Source organism: Ranitomeya imitator, chromosome 1 (assembly GCF_032444005.1).
Source record: "Ranitomeya imitator isolate aRanImi1 chromosome 1, aRanImi1.pri, whole genome shotgun sequence".
Lineage (NCBI taxonomy): Eukaryota > Metazoa > Chordata > Amphibia > Anura > Dendrobatidae > Ranitomeya > Ranitomeya imitator.
In genome coordinates this window covers 599,203,495-599,224,424 of record NC_091282.1, presented here as the reverse complement: position 1 = coordinate 599,224,424, position 20,930 = coordinate 599,203,495, and the positions used below count along the sequence as shown (strand labels likewise).

Sequence of the window (20,930 nt, the reverse complement as noted above, 5' to 3'; positions counted from 1 at the left end):
GTTAAACCTCATCTGCCACCTTTCAGCCCAAGTTTCCAACTTATCCAGATCCATCTGTAGCAGAATACTATCTTCTCTTGTATTAACTGCTTTACATAGTTTTGTATCATCTGCAAATATCGATATTTTACTGTGTAAACCTTCTACCAGATCATTAATGAATATGTTGAAGAGAACAGGTCCCAATACTGACCCCTGCGGTACCCCACTGGTCACAGCGACCCAATTAGAGACTATACCATTTATAACCACCCTCTGCTTTCTATCACTAAGCCAGTTACTAACCCATTTACACACATTTTCCCCCAGACCAAGCATTCTCATTTTGTGTACCAACCTCTTGTGCGGCACGGTATCAAACGCTTTGGAAAAATCGAGATATACCACGTCCAATGACTCACCGTGGTCCAGTCTATAGCTTACCTCTTCATAAAAACTGATTAGATTGGTTTGACAGGAGCGATTTCTCATAAACCCATGCTGATATGGAGTTAAACAGTTATTCTCATTGAGATAATCCAGAATAACATCCCTCAGAAACCCTTCAAATATTTTACCAACAATAGAGGTTAGACTTACTGGCCTATAATTTCCAGGTTCACTTTTAGAGCCCTTTTTGAATATTGGCACCACATTTGCTATGCGCCAGTCCTGCGGAACAGACCCTGTCGCTATAGAGTCACTAAAAATAAGAAATAATGGTTTATCTATTACATTACTTAGTTCTCTTAGTACTCGTGGGTGTATGCCATCCGGACCCGGAGATTTATCTATTTTAATCTTATTTAGCCGGTTTCGCACCTCTTCTTGGGTTAGATTGGTGACCCTTAATATAGGGTTTTCATTGTTTCTTGGGATTTCACCTAGCATTTCATTTTCCACCGTGAATACCGTGGAGAAGAAGGTGTTTAATATATTAGCTTTTTCCTCGTCATCTACAACCATTCTTTCCTCACTATTTTTTAAGGGGCCTACATTTTCAGTTTTTATTCTTTTACTATTGATATAGTTGAAGAACAGTTTGGGATTAGTTTTACTCTCCTTAGCAATGTGCTTCTCTGTTTCCTTTTTGGCAGCTTTAATTAGTTTTTTAGATAAAGTATTTTTCTCCCTATAGTTTTTTAGAGCTTCAATGGTGCCATCCTGCTTTAGTAGTGCAAATGCTTTCTTTTTACTGTTAATTGCCTGTCTTACTTCTTTGTTTAGCCACATTGGGTTTTTCCTATTTCTAGTCCTTTTATTCCCACAAGGTATAAACCGCTTACACTGCCTATTTAGGATGTTCTTAAACATTTCCCATTTATTATCTGTATTCTCATTTCTGAGGATATTGTCCCAGTCTACCACATTAAGGGCATCTCTAAGCTGTTCAAACTTTGCCTTCCTAAAGTTCAATGTTTTTGTGACTCCCTGACAAGTCCCCCTAGTGAAAGACAGGTGAAACTGCACAATATTGTGGTCGCTATTTCCTAGATGCCCGACCACCTGCAGATTTGTTATTCTGTCAGGTCTATTAGATAGTATTAGGTCTAAAAGTGCTGCTCCTCTGGTTGGATTCTGCACCAATTGTGAAAGATAATTTTTCTTGGTTATTAGCAGAAACCTGTTGCCTTTATGGGTTTCACAGGTTTCTGTTTCCCAGTTAATATCCGGGTAGTTAAAGTCCCCCATAACCAGGACCTCATTATGGGTTGCAGCTTCATCTATCTGCTTTAGAAGTAGACTTTCCATGGTTTCTGTTATATTTGGGGGTTTGTAACAGACCCCAATGAGAATTTTGTTACCATTTTTCCCTCCATGAATTTCAACCCATATGGACTCGACATCCTCATTCCCTTCGCTAATATCCTCCCTTAAAGTGGACTTTAGACAAGACTTTACATAGAGACAAACCCCTCCTCCTCTCCGATTTTTACGATCCTTTCTAAACAGACTGTAACCCTGTAAGTTAACTGCCCAGTCATAGCTTTCATCTAACCATGTCTCGGTTATTCCCACTATGTCAAAGTTACCTGTAGATATTTCTGCTTCTAGTTCTTCCATCTTGTTTGTCAGGCTTCTGGCGTTTGCGAGCATGCAGTTTAGAGGATTTTGTTTTGTTCCAATCTCCTCACTGTGGATTGTTTTAGAAATGTTCTTACCTCCCTTCTGAGTATGTTTTCCTGGGTCGTCTTTGTTCGAGTCTAATGTTTTTCTTCCCGTCCCCTCTTTTTCTAGTTTAACGCCCTCCTGATGAGTGTAGCGAGTCTTCTGGCGAATGTGTGTTTCCCAGGTTTGTTGAGGTGTAGTCCGTCTCTGGCGAGGAGTCCATCATACCAGTAATTCACACCGTGGTCCAGGAATCCAAATCCTTGTTGTCTGCACCATCGTCTTAGCCAGTTGTTTGCATCAAGGATCCTGTTCCATCTCCTGGTGCCATGCCCGTCTACTGGAAGGATAGAAGAAAAAACTACCTGTGCATCCAGTTCCTTTACTTTCTTCCCCAACTCTTCAAAGTCCTTGCAGATTGTCGGTAGGTCCTTCCTTGCCGTGTCATTGGTGCCAACATGTATCAGAAGAAATGGGTGGACGTCCTTGGAGCTGAAGAGCTTTGGTATCCTATCGGTCACATCCTTGATATACATATAATGTACAGGAGGTGTATTATATACATGTAATGTGCATGTATATAATACATACATACATACATACATACATAATACATACATATGTATATAATACATATAATGTACAGGAGGTGCACTATATACATGTAATGTGCAGGGGGTGTATTATATACATATAATGTACAGGAGGTGTATTATATACATATAATGTACAGGAGGTGTATTATATACATGTAATGTGCAGGGGGTGTATTATATACATATAATGTACAGGAGGTGTATTATATACATATAATGTGCAGGAGGTGCACTATATACATGTAATGTGCAGGGGGTGTATTATATACATATAATGTACAGGAGGTGTATTATATACATGTAATGTGCAGGGGGTGTATTATATACATATAATGTACAGGAGGTGTATTATATACATGTAATGTGCAGGGGGTGTATTATATACATATAATGTACAGGGGTGCACTATATACATGTAATGTGCAGGGGGTGTATTATATACATGTAATGTACAGGGGGTGTATTATATACATATAATGTACAGGAGGTGTATTATATACATATAATGTACAGGGGGTGCACTATATACATGTAATGTACAGGGGGTGTATTATATACATATAATGTACAGGGGGTGCACTATATACATGTAATGTACAGGGGGTGTATTATATACATATAATGTACAGGAGGTGCACTATATACATGTAATGTGCAGGGGGTGTATTATATACATGTAATGTATAGGAGGTGTATTATATACATATAATGTACAGGAGGTGTATTATATACATATAATGTACAGGAGGTGTATTATATACATGTAATGTACAGGGGGTGTATTATATACATATAATGTACAGGAGGTGCACTATATACATGTAATGTGCAGGGGGTGTATTATATACATGTAATGTATAGGAGGTGTATTATATACATATAATGTACAGGAGGTGTATTATATACATATAATGTACAGGAGGTGTATTATATACATGTAATGTACAGGGGGTGTATTATATACATATAATGTACAGGGGGTGCACCATATACATGTAATGTACAGGGGGTGTATTATATACATATAATGTACAGGAGGTGCACTATATACATGTAATGTGCAGGGGGTGTATTATATACATGTAATGTATAGGAGGTGTATTATATACATATAATGTGCAGGAGGTGTATTATATACATATAATGTGCAGGAGGTGTATTATATACCTGTAATGTATAGGAGGTGTATTATATACATATAATGTACAGGAGGTGTATTATATACATGTAATGTACAGGGGGTGCACTATATACATATAATGTACAGGAGGTGTATTATATACATGTAATGTACAGGGGGTGTATTATATACATATAATGTGCAGGAGGTGCACTATATACAGTGGGGCAAAAAAGTATTTAGTCAGTCAGCAATAGTGCAAGTTCCACCACTTAAAAAGATGAGAGGCGTCTGTAATTTACATCATAGGTAGACCTCAACTATGGGAGACAAACTGAGAAAAAAAAATCCAGAAAATCACATTGTCTGTTTTTTTATCATTTTTTTTGCATATTATGGTGGAAAATAAGTATTTGGTCAGAAACAAACAATCAAGATTTCTGGCTCTCACAGACCTGTAACTTCTTCTTTAAGAGTCTCCTCTTTCCTCCACTCATTACCTGTAGTAATGGCACCTGTTTAAACTTGTTATCAGTATAAAAAGACACCTGTGCACACCCTCAAACAGTCTGACTCCAAACTCCACTATGGTGAAGACCAAAGAGCTGTCAAAGGACACCAGAAACAAAATTGTAGCCCTGCACCAGGCTGGGAAGACTGAATCTGCAATAGCCAACCAGCTTGGAGTGAAGAAATCAACAGTGGGAGCAATAATTAGAAAATGGAAGACATACAAGACCACTGATAATCTCCCTCGATCTGGGGCTCCACGCAAAATCCCACCCCGTGGGGTCAGAATGATCACAAGAACGGTGAGCAAAAATCCCAGAACCACGCGGGGGGACCTAGTGAATGAACTGCAGAGAGCTGGGACCAATGTAACAAGGCCTACCATAAGTAACACACTACGCCACCATGGACTCAGATCCTGCAGTGCCAGACGTGTCCCACTGCTTAAGCCAGTACATGTCCGGGCCCATCTGAAGTTTGCTAGAGAGCATTTGGATGATCCAGAGGAGTTTTGGGAGAATGTCCTATGGTCTGATGAAACCAAACTGGAACTGTTTGGTAGAAACACAACTTGTCGTGTTTGGAGGAAAAAGAATACTGAGTTGCATCCATCAAACACCATACCTACTGTAAAGAATGGTGGTGGAAACATCATGCTTTGGGGCTGTTTCTCTGCAAAGGGGCCAGGACGACTGATCCGGGTACATGAAAGAATGAATGGGGCCATGTATCGTGAGATTTTGAGTGCAAACCTCCTTCCATCAGCAAGGGCATTGAAGATGAAACGTGGCTGGGTCTTTCAACATGACAATGATCCAAAGCACACCGCCAGGGCAACGAAGGAGTGGCTTCGTAAGAAGAATTTCAAGTTCCTGGAGTGGCCTAGCCAGTCTCCAGATCTCAACCCTATAGAAAACCTTTGGAGGGAGTTGAAAGTCCGTGTTGCCAAGCGAAAAGCCAAAAACATCACTGCTCTAGAGGAGATCTGCATGGAGGAATGGGCCAACATACCAACAACAGTGTGTGGCAACCTTGTGAAGACTTACAGAAAACGTTTGACCTCTGTCATTGCCAACAAAGGATATATTACAAAGTATTGAGATGAAATTTTGTTTCTGACCAAATACTTATTTTCCACCATAATATGCAAATAAAATGTTAAAAAAACAGACAATGTGATTTTCTGGATTTTTTTTTCTCAGTTTGTCTCCCATAGTTGAGGTCTACCTATGATGTAAATTACAGACGCCTCTCATCTTTTTAAGTGGTGGAACTTGCACTATTGCTGACTGACTAAATACTTTTTTGCCCCACTGTACATATAATGTGCAGGGGGTGTATTATATACATGTAATGTATAGGAGGTGTATTATATACATATAATGTGCAGGAGGTGCACTATATACATGTAATGTACAGGGGGTGTATTATATACATGTAATGTACAGGGGGTGCACTATATACGTATAATGTACAGGAGGTGCACTATATACATGTAATGTACAGGGGGTGTATTATATACATATAATGTACAGGAGGTGTATTATATACATATAATGTACAGGGGGTGCACTATATACATGTAATGTGCAGGGGGTGTATTATATACATGTAATGTGCAGGGGGTGTATTATATACATATAATGTACAGGAGGTGTATTATATACATGTAATGTACAGGAGGTGCACTATATACATGTAATGTGCAGGGGGTGTATTATATACATGTAATGTGCAGGGGGTGTATTATATACATGTAATGTATAGGAGGTGTATTATATACATATAATGTACAGGAGGTGTATTATATACATGTAATGTACAGGGGGTGCACTATATACATGTAATGTGCAGGGGGTGTATTATATACATATAATGTACAGGAGGTGTATTATATACATATAATGTACAGGAGGTGCACTATATACATGTATTGTGCAGGGGGTGTATTATATACATGTAATGTATAGGAGGTGTATTATATACATATAATGTACAGGAGGTGTATTATATACATGTAATGTACAGGGGGTGCACTATATACATGTAATGTGCAGGGGGTGTATTATATACATATAATGTACAGGAGGTGTATTATATACATATAATGTACAGGGGGTGCACTATATACATGTAATGTGCAGGGGGTGTATTATATACATATAATGTACAGGAGGTGTATTATATACATATAATGTACAGGGGGTGAACTATATACATGTAATGTGCAGGGGGTGTATTATATACATATAATGTACAGGAAGTGTATTATATACATATAATGTACAGGAGGTGTATTATATACATATAATGTACAGGAGGTGTATTATATACATATAATGTACAGGAGGTGTATTATATACATGTAATGTACAGGGGGGGTGTATTATATACATATAATGTACAGGAGGTGTATTATATACATGTAATGTACAGGGGGTGCACTATATACATGTAATGTGCAGGGGGTGTATTATATACATATAATGTACAGGAGGTGTATTATATACATATAATGTACAGGGGGTGCACTATATACATGTAATGTGCAGGGGGTGTATTATATACATGTAATGTGCAGGGGGTGTATTATATACATATAATGTACAGGAGGTGTATTATATACATGTAATGTACAGGAGGTGCACTATATACATGTAATGTGCAGGGGGTGTATTATATACATGTAATGTGCAGGGGGTGTATTATATACATGTAATGTATAGGAGGTGTATTATATACATATAATGTGCAGGAGGTGCACTATATACATGTAATGTGCAGGGGGTGTATTATATACATGTAATGTATAGGAGGTGTATTATATACATATAATGTACAGGAGGTGTATTATATACATGTAATGTACAGGGGGTGCACTATATACATGTAATGTGCAGGGGGTGTATTATATACATATAATGTACAGGAGGTGTATTATATACATATAATGTACAGGAGGTGCACTATATACATGTATTGTGCAGGGGGTGTATTATATACATGTAATGTATAGGAGGTGTATTATATACATATAATGTACAGGAGGTGTATTATATACATGTAATGTACAGGGGGTGCACTATATACATGTAATGTGCAGGGGGTGTATTATATACATATAATGTACAGGAGGTGTATTATATACATATAATGTACAGGGGGTGCACTATATACATGTAATGTGCAGGGGGTGTATTATATACATATAATGTACAGGAGGTGTATTATATACATATAATGTACAGGGGGTGAACTATATACATGTAATGTGCAGGGGGTGTATTATATACATATAATGTACAGGAAGTGTATTATATACATATAATGTACAGGAGGTGTATTATATACATATAATGTACAGGAGGTGTATTATATACATATAATGTACAGGAGGTGTATTATATACATGTAATGTACAGGGGGGGTGTATTATATACATATAATGTACAGGAGGTGTATTATATACATGTAATGTACAGGGGGTGCACTATATACATGTAATGTGCAGGGGGTGTATTATATACATATAATGTACAGGAGGTGTATTATATACATATAATGTACAGGGGGTGCACTATATACATGTAATGTGCAGGGGGTGTATTATATACATATAATGTACAGGAGGTGTATTATATACATATAATGTACAGGAGGTGTATTATATACATATAATGTACAGGAGGTGTATTATATACATGTAATGTACAGGGGGTGCACTATATACATATAATGTACAGGAGGTGTATTATATACATGTAATGTACAGGGGGTGTATTATATACATATAATGTACAGGAGGTGCACTATATACATGTAATGTGCAGGGGGTGTATTATATACATGTAATGTATAGGAGGTGTATTATATACATATAATGTGCAGGAGGTGTATTATATACATGTAATGTATAGGAGGTGTATTATATACATATAATGTACAGGAGGTGTATTATATACATGTAATGTACAGGGGGTGCACTATATACGTATAATGTACAGGAGGTGCACTATATACATGTAATGTACAGGGGGTGTATTACATACATATAATGTACAGGGGGTGTACTATATACATGTAATGTGCAGGAGGTGTATTATATACATGTAATGTGCAGGGGGTGTATTATATACATATAATGTACAGGAGGTGTATTATATACATGTAATGTACAGGAGGTGTATTATATACATGTAATGTGCAGGAGGTGCACTATATACATGTAATGTGCAGGGGGTGTATTATATACATGTAATGTATAGGAGGTGTATTATATACATATAATGTGCAGGAGGTGCACTATATACATGTAATGTGCAGGGGGTGTATTATATACATGTAATGTATAGGAGGTGTATTATATACATGTAATGTACAGGGGGTGCACTATATACATATAATGTACAGGAGGTGTATTATATACATGTAATGTACAGGGGGTGCACTATATACATGTAATGTGCAGGGGGTGTATTATATACATATAATGTACAGGAGGTGTATTATATACATATAATGTACAGGAGGTGCACTATATACATGTATTGTGCAGGGGGTGTATTATATACATGTAATGTATAGGAGGTGTATTATATACATATAATGTACAGGAGGTGTATTATATACATGTAATGTACAGGGGGTGCACTATATACATGTAATGTGCAGGGGGTGTATTATATACATATAATGTACAGGAGGTGTATTATATACATATAATGTACAGGGGGTGCACTATATACATGTAATGTGCAGGGGGTGTATTATATACATATAATGTACAGGAGGTGTATTATATACATATAATGTACAGGAGGTGTATTATATACATATAATGTACAGGAGGTGTATTATATACATATAATGTACAGGGGGTGCACTATATACATGTAATGTGCAGGGGGTGTATTATATACATATAATGTACAGGAGGTGTATTATATACATGTAATGTGCAGGGGGTGTATTATATACATATAATGTGCAGGGGGTGTATTATATACATATAATGTACAGGAGGTGTATTATATACATATAATGTGCAGGAGGTGTATTATATACATGTAATGTACAGGGGGTGTATTATATACATATAATGTGCAGGGGGTGTATTATATACATATAATGTGCAGGGGGTGTATTATATACATATAATGTACAGGAGGTGTATTATATACATATAATGTGCAGGAGGTGTATTATATACATGTAATGTACAGGAGGTGTATTATATACATATAATGTGCAGGAGGTGTATTATATACATGTAATGTACAGGGGGTGTATTATATACATATAATGTGCAGGGGGTGTATTATATACATATAATGTGCAGGAGGTGTATTATATACATGTAATGTGCAGGGGGTGTATTATATACATATAATGTGCAGGAGGTGTATTATATACATATAATGTGCAGGGGGTGTATTATATACATATAATGTACAGGAGGTGTATTATATACATATAATGTACAGGGGGTGCACTATATACATGTAATGTGCAGGGGGTGTATTATATACATATAATGTACAGGAGGTGTATTATATACATATAATGTACAGGAGGTGTATTATATACATGTAATGTACAGGGGGGGTGTATTATGTACATATAATGTACAGGAGGTGTATTATATACATATAATGTACAGGAGGTGTATTATATACATATAATGTACAGGAGGTGTATTATATACATATAATGTACAGGAGGTGTATTATATACATGTAATGTACAGGGGGTGCACTATATACATATAATGTACAGGAGGTGTATTATATACATGTAATGTACAGGGGGTGTATTATATACATATAATGTACAGGGGGTGCACTATATACATGTAATGTGCAGGAGGTGTATTATATACATATAATGTGCAGGGGGTGTATTATATACATATAATGTGCAGGGGGTGTATTATATACATATAATGTACAGGGGGTGTATTATATACATATAATGTACAGGGGGTGCACTATATACATGTAATGTGCAGGGGGTGTATTATATACATATAATGTATAGGAGGTGTATTATATACATATAATGTACAGGAGGTGTATTATATACATGTAATGTACAGTGGGTGCACTATATACATGTAATGTACAGGAGGTGTATTATATATATATAATGTAGGGGGTGTATTATATACATATAATGTACAGGAGGTGTATTATATACATATAATGTACAGGAGGTGTATTATATACATATAATGTGCAGGAGGTGTATTATATACATATAATGTACAGGAGGTGTATTATATACATATAATGTACAGGAGGTGTATTATATACATGTAATGTGCAGGGGGTGTATTATATACATATAATGTACAGGAGGTGTATTATATACATGTAATGTACAGGGGGTGCACTATATACATGTAATGTGCAGGAGGTGTATTATATACATATAATGTACAGGAGGTGTATTATATACATATAATGTACAGGAGGTGTATTATATACATATAATGTGCAGGGGGTGCACTATATACATGTAATGTACAGGGGGTGTATTATATACATATAATGTACAGGGGGTGCACTATATACATGTAATGTACAGGGGGTGTATTATATACATATAATGTACAGGAGGTGCACTATATACATGTAATGTGCAGGGGGTGTATTATATACATGTAATGTATAGGAGGTGTATTATATACATATAATGTACAGGAGGTGTATTATATACATATAATGTACAGGAGGTGTATTATATACATGTAATGTACAGGGGGTGTATTATATACATATAATGTACAGGAGGTGTATTATATACATGTAATGTACAGGGGGTGTATTATATACATATAATGTACAGGGGGTGCACCATATACATGTAATGTACAGGAGGTGTATTATATACATATAATGTACAGGAGGTGCACTATATACATGTAATGTGCAGGGGGTGTATTATATACATGTAATGTATAGGAGGTGTATTATATACATATAATGTACAGGAGGTGTATTATATACATATAATGTACAGGAGGTGTATTATATACATGTAATGTACAGGGGGTGTATTATATACATATAATGTACAGGGGGTGTATTATATACATATAATGTACAGGAGGTGTATTATATACATGTAATGTACAGGGGGTGTATTATATACATATAATGTATAGGAGGTGTATTATATACATGTAATGTACAGGAGGTGTATTATATAATGTACAGGAGGTGTATTATATACATGTAATGTACAGGAGGTGTATTATATATATATAATGTACAGGAGGTGTATTATATACATATAATGTACAGGAGGTGTATTATATACATATAATGTACAGGAGGTGTATTATATACATGTAATGTACAGGAGGTGTATTATATACATATAATGTACAGGAGGTGTATTATATACATATAATGTACAGGAGGTGTATTATATACATATAATGTACAGGAGGTGTATTATATACATATAATGTACAGGAGGTGTATTATATACATATAATGTACAGGAGGTGTATTATATACATATAATGTGCAGGGGGTGTATTATATACATATAATGTACAGGAGGTGTATTATATACATGTAATGTGCAGGGGGTGTATTATATACATATAATGTACAGGAGGTGTATTATATACATATAATGTACAGGAGGTGTATTATATACATGTAATGTACAGGAGGTGTATTATATATATATAATGTAGGGGGTATATGATATATATACATATATGGTGTACACAGTTATAGCAGTCCGTACCGGCCGCAGTGAGCTCGAGGCTGCCTGCAGACACCACACACAGTCACCTATATACACTGCCCAGTGCCCAGGATGTCACTCGGACTCTCCCCTGACAAGAGCGCTATCGCCGTCTCTATGGAAACAGTGAAAAGGGCGTATTCCTGGATGGGCACGTGAATCGTTACAAAAAAGGGGCGTCTTCTCATTTACAGTCTTGGCAACGATTCCTAGCAACTGTGCCGCTGGCTAGTGCAGAGTCAGACATGTCGGAAAATGGAGACCACGGGGCCCTGAACTGCGAGCAGCAGCAGCGCTGCCGTGACATGAAGGTGAAAGAGTACACTGCCTTTTACCCTAGTGCGCCCTACACCTACAGGTCTGTACGCCGAGCGGTGCCCCCACCAGGTCTGTACGCCGAGCGGTGCCCCCACCAGGTCTGTACGCCGAGCGGTGCCCCCTACAGGTCTGTACGCCGAGCGGTGCCCCACCAGGTCTGTACGCCGAGCGGTGCCCCACCAGGTCTGTACGCCGAGCGGTGCCCCACCAGGTCTGTACGCCGAGCGGTGCCCCCTACAGGTCTGTACGCCGAGCGGTGCCCCACCAGGTCTGTACGCCGAGCGGTGCCCCACCAGGTCTGTACGCCGAGCGGTGCCCCACCAGGTCTGTACGCCGAGCGGTGCCCCCTACAGGTCTGTACGCCGAGCGGTGCCCCACCAGGTCTGTACGCCGAGCGGTGCCCCACCAGGTCTGTACGCCGAGCGGTGCCCCACCAGGTCTGTACGCCGAGCGGTGCCCCACCAGGTCTGTACGCCGAGCGGTGCCCCCTACAGGTCTGTACGCCGAGCGGTGCCCCCTACAGGTCTGTACGCCGAGCGGTGCCCCCTACAGGTCTGTACGCCGAGCGGTGCCCCACCAGGTCTGTACGCCGAGCGGTGCCCCCTACAGGTCTGTACGCCGAGCGGTGCCCCACCAGGTCTGTACGCCGAGCGGTGCCCCCTACAGGTCTGTACGCCGAGCGGTGCCCCACCAGGTCTGTACGCCGAGCGGTGCCCCCTACAGGTCTGTACGCCGAGCGGTGCCCCCTACAGGTCTGTACGCCGAGCGGTGCCCCCTACAGGTCTGTACGCCGAGCGGTGCCCCCTACAGGTCTGTACGCCGAGCGGTGCCCCACCAGGTCTGTACGCCGAGCGGTGCCCCCTACAGGTCTGTACGCCGAGCGGTGCCCCCTACAGGTCTGTACGCCGAGCGGTGCCACCACCAGGTCTGTACGCCGAGCGGTGCCCCCTACAGGTCTGCACGACGAGCGGTGCCCCCTACAGGTCTGTGCGCCGAGCGGTGCCACCTACAGGTCTGTACGCCGAGCGGTGCCCCCTACAGGTCTGTACGCCGAGCTGTGCCCCCTACAGGTCTACGCCGAGCGGTGCCCCCTACAGGTCTGTACGCCAGCGGTGCCCCCACCAGGTCTGTACGCCGAGCGGTGCCCCCACCAGGTCTGTACGCTGAGCGGTGCCCGCTACAGGTCTGTGTGCTGAACGGGTGCCCCCTACACTCCTGGGTGTACTCTTCTATATCCCGGGCGGAGGCCTTCTATATCCTGGGCGGCGCCTTCTATATCCCGGGCGGAGGCCTTCTATATCCCGGGCGGCAGCTTTCTATATCCCGGGCGGAGGCCTTCTATATCCCGGGCGGAGGCCTTCTATATCCCGGGCGGCAGCTTTCTATATCCCGGGCGGAGGCCTTCTATATCCCGGGCGGCGGCCTTCTATACCCCGGGCGGCGGCCCTCTATATCCCGGGCGGCAGCCTCTATCCTGGGCGGCCTTCTATATGCCGGCGGCGGCCTCTATCCTGGGTGGCCTCTATATCCCGGGCGGCAGACTCTATCCCGGGCGGCGGCCTCTATATCTCGGGCGCCAGCCTCTATCCCGGGTGGCGGCCCTCTATATCCCGGGCGGCAGCCTTCTATATCCCGGGCAGCAGCCCTCCATATCCCGGGCGGCAGCCTTCTATATGCAGGGCGGCGGCCTTTATATCCCGGGCGGCGGCCTTTATATCCTGGACGGCGGCCCTCTATATGCCAGGCGGCAGCCTTCTATATCCCGGGCGGCGGCCTTCTATATCCCGGGCAGCGGCCTTCTATATCCCAGACGGCGGCCTTCTATATGCCAGGCGGCGGCCTCTATATCTCGGGTGCCAGCCTCTATCCCGGGCGGCGGCCTTCTATATCCCGGATGGCGGCCTTCTATATCCCGGGCGGCGGCCTTACATATGCCGGGCGGCAGCCTCTATACCAGGCGGTGGCCTTCTATATCCCGGGCGGCGGCCTTCTATATCCCAGGCGACGGCCTTCTATATCCCGGGCGGCGGCCTTCTATATCCCGGGCGGCGGCCTTCTATATCCCGGGCGGCAGCCTTCTATATCCCAGGCGACGGCCTTCTATATCCCGGGCGGCAGCCTTCTATATCCCGGGCGGCGGCCTCTATCCCGGGCGGCAGCCTTCTATATCCCGGGCGGCGGCCTTCTATATCCCGGGCGGCAGCCTTCTATATCCCGGGCGGCGGCCTTGTTACATTTGCACCTGCTGACATGTCACCTTTTTCCTTCTCCAGATTCAGACCCGGATTATTAATGAGGAGTATCTGAGGAGCCATCCTGATGTGCAGCTGCTGCTCTCTGGATTCATCCAGTAATTATAATGTATATCTGCTCCTTCGGGTCACATAACTGCCTCTCCTGACTGGGTTTTTTCCATTTCCGTTTTCTAGAGATGTTCTAGAGAAAAGACCAGAAAATATCAGAGAATTTGCAGCAGGTGAGAAATCCCTTCATCTCTAGAGAGCGCTTATTGTGTGCGTCACATGGGCCACGGAGGACACACAGCTCACGTCGTGTGTGTCACATGGGCTACGGAGGACACACCGCTCACGTCGTGTGCGTCACATGGGCCACGGAGGACACACAGCTCACGTCGTGTGCGTCACATGGGCTACGGAGGACACACCGCTCACGTCGTGTGCGTCACATGGGCCACGGAGGACACACAGCTCACGTCGTGTGCGTCACATGGGCAATGGAGGACACACAGCTCACGTCGTGTGCGTCACATGGGCAACGGAGGACACAGCTCACGTCGTGTGCGTCACATGGGCCACGGAGGACACACAGCTCACGTCGTGTGTGTCACATGGGCTACGGAGGACACACCGCTCACGTCGTGTGCGTCACATGGGCCACGGAGGACACACAGCTCACGTCGTGTGCGTCACATGGGCCACGGAGGACACACAGCTCACGTCGTGTGTGTCACATGGGCTACGGAGGACACACAGCTCACGTCGTGTGCGTCACATGGGCCACGGAGGACACACAGCTCACGTCGTGTGCGTCACATGGGCAATGGAGGACACACCGCTCACGTCGTGTGCGTCACATGGGCTACGGAGGACACACCGCTCACGTCGTGTGCGTCACATGGGCAATGGAGGACACACAGCTCACTTCGTGTGCGTCACATGGGCCACGGAGGACACACAGCTCACGTCGTGTGCGTCACATGGGCCACGGAGGACACACAGCTCACGTGTGCGTCACATGGGCCACGGAGGACACACAGTTCACGTCGTGTGTGTCACATGGGCCACGGGGGCCACACAGCTCACGTCGTGTGCGTCACATGGGCCACAGACAGCGTGCACCTCAGATCGTGTGCGTCACATGGACCACGGACGGCGTGCACCTTGCGTCACATGGACCATGGAGGGTGCACACCTCACGTGTGCCACATGGGCCACGGAAGACACACGTCACATTACTTGTGTACACTGGCAGATGGGGACGGGTTTAACTCCTGACCCCCAGTTACTGTCTGAAAATATAGGGGCTGGCCGGGGGAAGTTTCTTTTTGTTGTCTAGCCCTTAAGAAGCAGGCACTGACCATCCCATGTTACACTGTCATAAAGGAAACTGTCAGCATGCAGTCTGTGACTCTCCCTTAGCCTGTCCATCAGCCAGTGCTCACTGGGTGGCAGTGTGGAGTCCACTGTGTGCAGAGTGACGGAGGCGTATTAGTGAGGATAGAGCTGGGTGCCACGGATACTATTCTGGGGGAATCCATCACTGAGAAGGACGTGGAGCTAGCGAACACATCTGGTTTTGTACGGCGTCCATCACGCTTGCAGCCATTGCCTCTGACTGATTCTCTGTATGATAAAACAGTCAGTACAAATGGCAGGAACCATGTCTTTTTTCGTGAGTTAGGAGCCGGCGGCATCACTCCTCGGACACAGTGAGGCTTGTGACCTCTCTGGGGCCGTGGACCTTGTAGATATGGCTAGTGCTTAGCAGTGGCACCTGAGGACACGACTGGCCGGGAAGTGTCAGGGGGCAACCCCATAGTCGCACCTTTACCCCACCTCTCACAGCAGTGATGAAGCTGATGATGGAGCCTGCCATCTGTAATAAAAGGTGCATCACATGGGCCTCTCTGCTGATATAAGCGCATGTCAGCAGAGACATCATTACATTTAATAAGGTCCACGATCCGGCCCGATACTGCGTGTCCCCTGAGACCACTCAACCTGTGAAAAAACAGATTTCCATGGCTGCACAGCAGATGTGAGAATGCATAATGAATTGACTTACTGGAAGAACAACCTCTACCCTTGGGGTGGGAGATGTCCACCGACCAAGGTGCAAGAGGAGGTGGCAGACTGTACAGAGGGGTGCTGGGAGGAGGGCAATGGTACAGAGGGGCTGCGGACATGACTGCAGGGGCAAGTGGAGGAAAAGACGGTGCACACCGAAGAAGGGACAGACAATACAATGGGGTGCAACAGGAGGGGAGGAGACTGTTCAGAGGGTGGCAGCAGAGCAGGGGAGAAAGTCTGTGCAGAGGGGTGTGGGCAGTGGGTTGCGGGCAAAGAAGGGCAGTGTGGGCGGCAGTGAGTGGGCAGAAAAGGGAAGAAGGGCAGTCTGGGCAGAGGAGGGTAGAAGGGCAGTTTGTACGCAGGGATGCAAGCGGAAGGGTAGTGTGGGCAGAGAGAAGAGCAGTCTGCAGAGGGGTGCAGGCAGAGGAGAGGAGAAGGACAATCTGCGGAGGAGTGAGGGCAGAGGGGGGGAAGACAGGCAGGCTGTGCGGGCAGAGGGCAGTCTGTTGAGGGGAAATGAACAGTTGGTGTGGTGTGGGTAGAGGAATTATGTGGATTAGGAGACCCCAAATGTTCTCGCCCAGTTTGCTGGTGTTTATCAGTAGGAATGGCTAGGTGATAGGATGAGAGGTACATTGTGGGTGTCTGGATACTGTAGCTGGATATCCTGGTTTAATTGGCTTCCTTCCCTGTCCCTCAAGCTAGGAGGACCTTAGGCTATCCTTGTACTCTAGATTACCTCTGATGGTGGAGATGCCGGGTTCTCGTACCTTGCTATGCTCACTGATCTGTTTCCTCCCCCCAACCAGGGAGGTATAGAACAGAAGTGTATAGGATAACTCAAACCTGTAAGCTAAAAGAAAACCACAATCATACAAATACACTTACCAAACAACACAGTGGAAATCAAGAGAACAGAAGGGAGAGGATCGACTGCTGCTAATTTAGGGTAAGTTCACACAAGGCATTTTTGCTGCGTTTTTAATGCTACTTTTCAACTGCTTTTTACAGTACCAGCAAAGCCTACGAGACTTCAGAAATCTCATGCACACACATTGGTTTTTTGTGTGATCAGTATCTTGTGCTTTGCTGCTTTTTTTGGACATAGAGCATGTCACTTCATTCAACATTTTTGCAGCATATTTCACCCATTGGCTTGAATAGGTGTTGAAAAAACGCTGCAAAAATGCAGGTATCATTATTTGCAGCTTTTTTTTCTGCAGAAAAGTCCTGGACAACGAGACAGAAGTTAGCCCGAAAAACAGCACCAAAACAGCAACAAAGAACGCACCTAAAGCTGTGTTTTTGCCGCAGCTTCTTTCCTGACAAGAAATCAGGTTTTGCTGCAGCAAAAACAACCTGTGTGAACTTACCCTTAGAACGTGTAACTCTCGCCAGCAATTCCCTAGTGCAAGAGGTGAGCATACACACCGAGAGGAGTGACCAACACAGAACATCTGAGACAATTCAGGATGGAGAGCTCCAGAAGATGGACAGACCTGATTAACCCTCACAATAACGTGCACTGCTAATCGGAAGGTGAAGCAGCTCTGATCCCTTCAGGGGTTTTGTGTAACTAGACGCTGCATTCTTCGGGCCCCTCTCTTTCGTGGTGATGGTGATACAGAGTGGTATAATGTACACCATGATGGTGGGTGGCAGTGACCTTGGTATACACATGGGTACACTGGTGTAGTCTGGTCACAGTAGACAGTAATGGTCTGTTTGTACAGGTCTGGACCCGGGGTCATTTGCTGATGGGTCATGAGTAAGACTGCCTAGTGCAGTCGAAATGCGTCGACTGGGTTATGTCGACCGTGTCAATTTTTCTTTTGTATGCACTATATTTTCTTTTGAAAAAAAAAAAAAATCCAGTCCTGTTGAGCCGGACTCCCAATTATTTCAATTTTCCTGGATGTGAGGCCAGTGGATGAGCATGGAGCAACTGGGTGAGCTGGAATCAAGTTTTTATATTTGCTGATAATCTCCTGGTTGGATGCTGCATTATGTTCATAGAAACCTGCAGAGTGCAGGAATTGAGGGTCATCCTTGGGTGAGGCAGGCGGATGAGGAGGACCACTGAGCACTGTAGATATAGGTAGTGACGGCTTTTGTGTCTTGATCCGCTCCACATACCCCCAAAAGCTCTATTATGGCCTTTATTAAATCATATTACAGCCATGTAATGTAGTTATACAGTAACCCACGAGCAATGGTTTCTATGGAGATGAGAGTAAGTAGAAAGCATTGTCTCTGTCCAGGAAAAATTAACCCCATGGGTAGCGAGGAGAACAAGATATAATGTCTCCTTTAAGCTGGAGAAAGGAAACAAGAATTGTCTAATTGCACCTAGAACCCCTGGCCCCACCCTCACACCTAAAGTTGTCTGATCGCACCTAGAACACCCAGCCCCACCCTCTCCCCTACAATCATCTGATCTCACCCTCCTACATTTGCCGCCATCTATATCCTTGTTTGTGTTGTGAGACCCTGTTGGGCAGGTCCTAGGTTCGGTCCTGTAGATTTGCCTCTGCATCTAACTATTTGGCCTTGCAGATTACTTCACAGACCCGAAAAGGCGAGCCAAACTCCCGGAGAAGAGAAGCACTCAGTATCTACCCCCTAAGCGTGAGCTGCAGAGCCTCGTTGACTTCGGCTTCAGTGGATGACATATTGGCTCCTGATGGAGATTTGAAGGACTACTCTTTGATGGTGGACGGGGGAGTGATGCCTGCTGAAGCCTTCTGCATCCTTGCATGGCACCTATAGACATTTCCTGCTTCTGCTGTGACAAATAACTGCGTGTAACCAGACATAGCTTAGGCCTAGCTTTATTTCATACTGCTCCAGAGTCCATTCACCTCAGAGCTGCAATCATAATGTTGCTGTGTATCTGGACAGAGCATATCCTGCTGTGGTGCTTTTTGGGTGATGATCTGAGCACGAATCTGATAATTCCTTGCCGCCCCCTGCTTATTCATTTGTATTGTGTGCGAAGGTCACTCTTCCAATCATGATTGGGGATTATGTGCCGTCTACCCCCACCGGCAGCCATTGCTCAGTTCCTAGAAAGCGCGTCTGGTGATGGCAGACCAATTCTCGTGACATGGGGCGAAGCCTTGGGAGTGTGGATGAGCGGTGTCCCTCCCCCATCAGCGATGGCTTCCTAGCTATAGAAGGCTTTTGTTCCTGGTGCTCTCCCTGGAGCGCCCAGAGGAGCAGATAGGATGGAAATGAGGAAGAGTCCGCAGAGAACGGTGCTAACGTTACAACAGATCTGAAGGCATCCGAGCGCTCTTGTCGGAGGCGTTTATAGGGCGTCCCCTCATCAGTGGCGAGCCGTCATCTCCTGAATATTTCATGGCACTCTGCTCACCACTGCTGCCCCCCCTGGGAGCACCTGAGTATTGCAACATGCCAAGATACAGCTCTAAAGCCAGAGAAACATGGCCGCCACCATCAAGCAGCACGTCCTTCAGGAGATGACAGTAATGAGCGCCAGAACAGCGGATAAGTGAGGACTAGTGATGAGCGAACCTGCACGGATAAGGTGGTATCGGAGCATGCTCGTGTGCTAATAGGGTGTCTTCAGCGTGCTCGAGTACTGTGTACAAGTCACTGTGGCTATTTGACAGTCGCAACACACGCAGGCATTGTCTGTTAGTCACAGCTACAAAAGTCTAAACCTAGAACCCCCGGCCCCACCCTCACACCTACGGTCGTCTGACGGCGCCTAGAACCCCCGGCCCCACCCTCACACCTGCGGTCGTCTGACGGCGCCTAGAACCCCCGGCCCCACCCTCACATCTACGGTCGTCTGACGGCGCCTAGAACCCCCGGCCCCACCCTCACGCCTGCGGTCGTCTGACGGCGCCTAGAACCCCCGGCCCCACCCTCACACCTGCGGTCGTCTGACGGCGCCTAGAACCCCCGGCCCCACCCTCACGCCTGCGGTCGTCTGACGGCGCCTAGAACCCCCGGCCCCACCCTCACGCCTACGGTCGTCTGACGGCGCCTAGAACCCCCGGCCCCACCCTCACGCCTACGGTCGTCTGACGGCGCCTAGAACCCCCGGCCCCACCCTCACGCCTGCGGTCGTCTGACGGCGCCTAGAACCCCCGGCCCCACCCTCACACCTGCGGTCGTCTGACGGCGCCTAGAACCCCCGGCCCCACCCTCACACCTGCGGTCGTCTGACGGCGCCTAGAACCCCCGGCCCCACCCTCA

The 20,930-nt window shown here is 44.7% G+C and overlaps 1 protein-coding gene across 1 annotated transcript; it reads left to right on the top strand.

Moving 5' to 3' along the window:
- Positions 1-12,240: 12,240 nt before the first annotated feature.
- On the top strand, positions 12,241-19,667 carry RIIAD1 (regulatory subunit of type II PKA R-subunit domain containing 1). The gene is made up of 4 exons (XM_069768301.1): positions 12,241-12,386; positions 14,667-14,743; positions 14,823-14,869; positions 19,260-19,667. Exons 1-4 carry the CDS (start codon positions 12,321-12,323, stop codon positions 19,370-19,372), a joined length of 303 nt encoding a protein of 100 aa, XP_069624402.1. The 5' UTR covers positions 12,241-12,320; the 3' UTR covers positions 19,373-19,667.
- Positions 19,668-20,930: the final 1,263 nt, after the last annotated feature.

Excerpts from the sequence above, each read along its gene's own strand:
- RIIAD1 (XM_069768301.1), top strand. The coding sequence starts at position 12,321 with ATGTCGGAAAATGGAGACCACGGGGCCCTGAACTGCGAGCAGCAGCAG. Across the intron at positions 14,744-14,822 it reads CTGCTCTCTGGATTCATCCA|AGATGTTCTAGAGAAAAGAC; the intron begins GTAATTATAATG and ends TCCGTTTTCTAG. Across the intron at positions 14,870-19,259 it reads TATCAGAGAATTTGCAGCAG|ATTACTTCACAGACCCGAAA; the intron begins GTGAGAAATCCC and ends TTGGCCTTGCAG.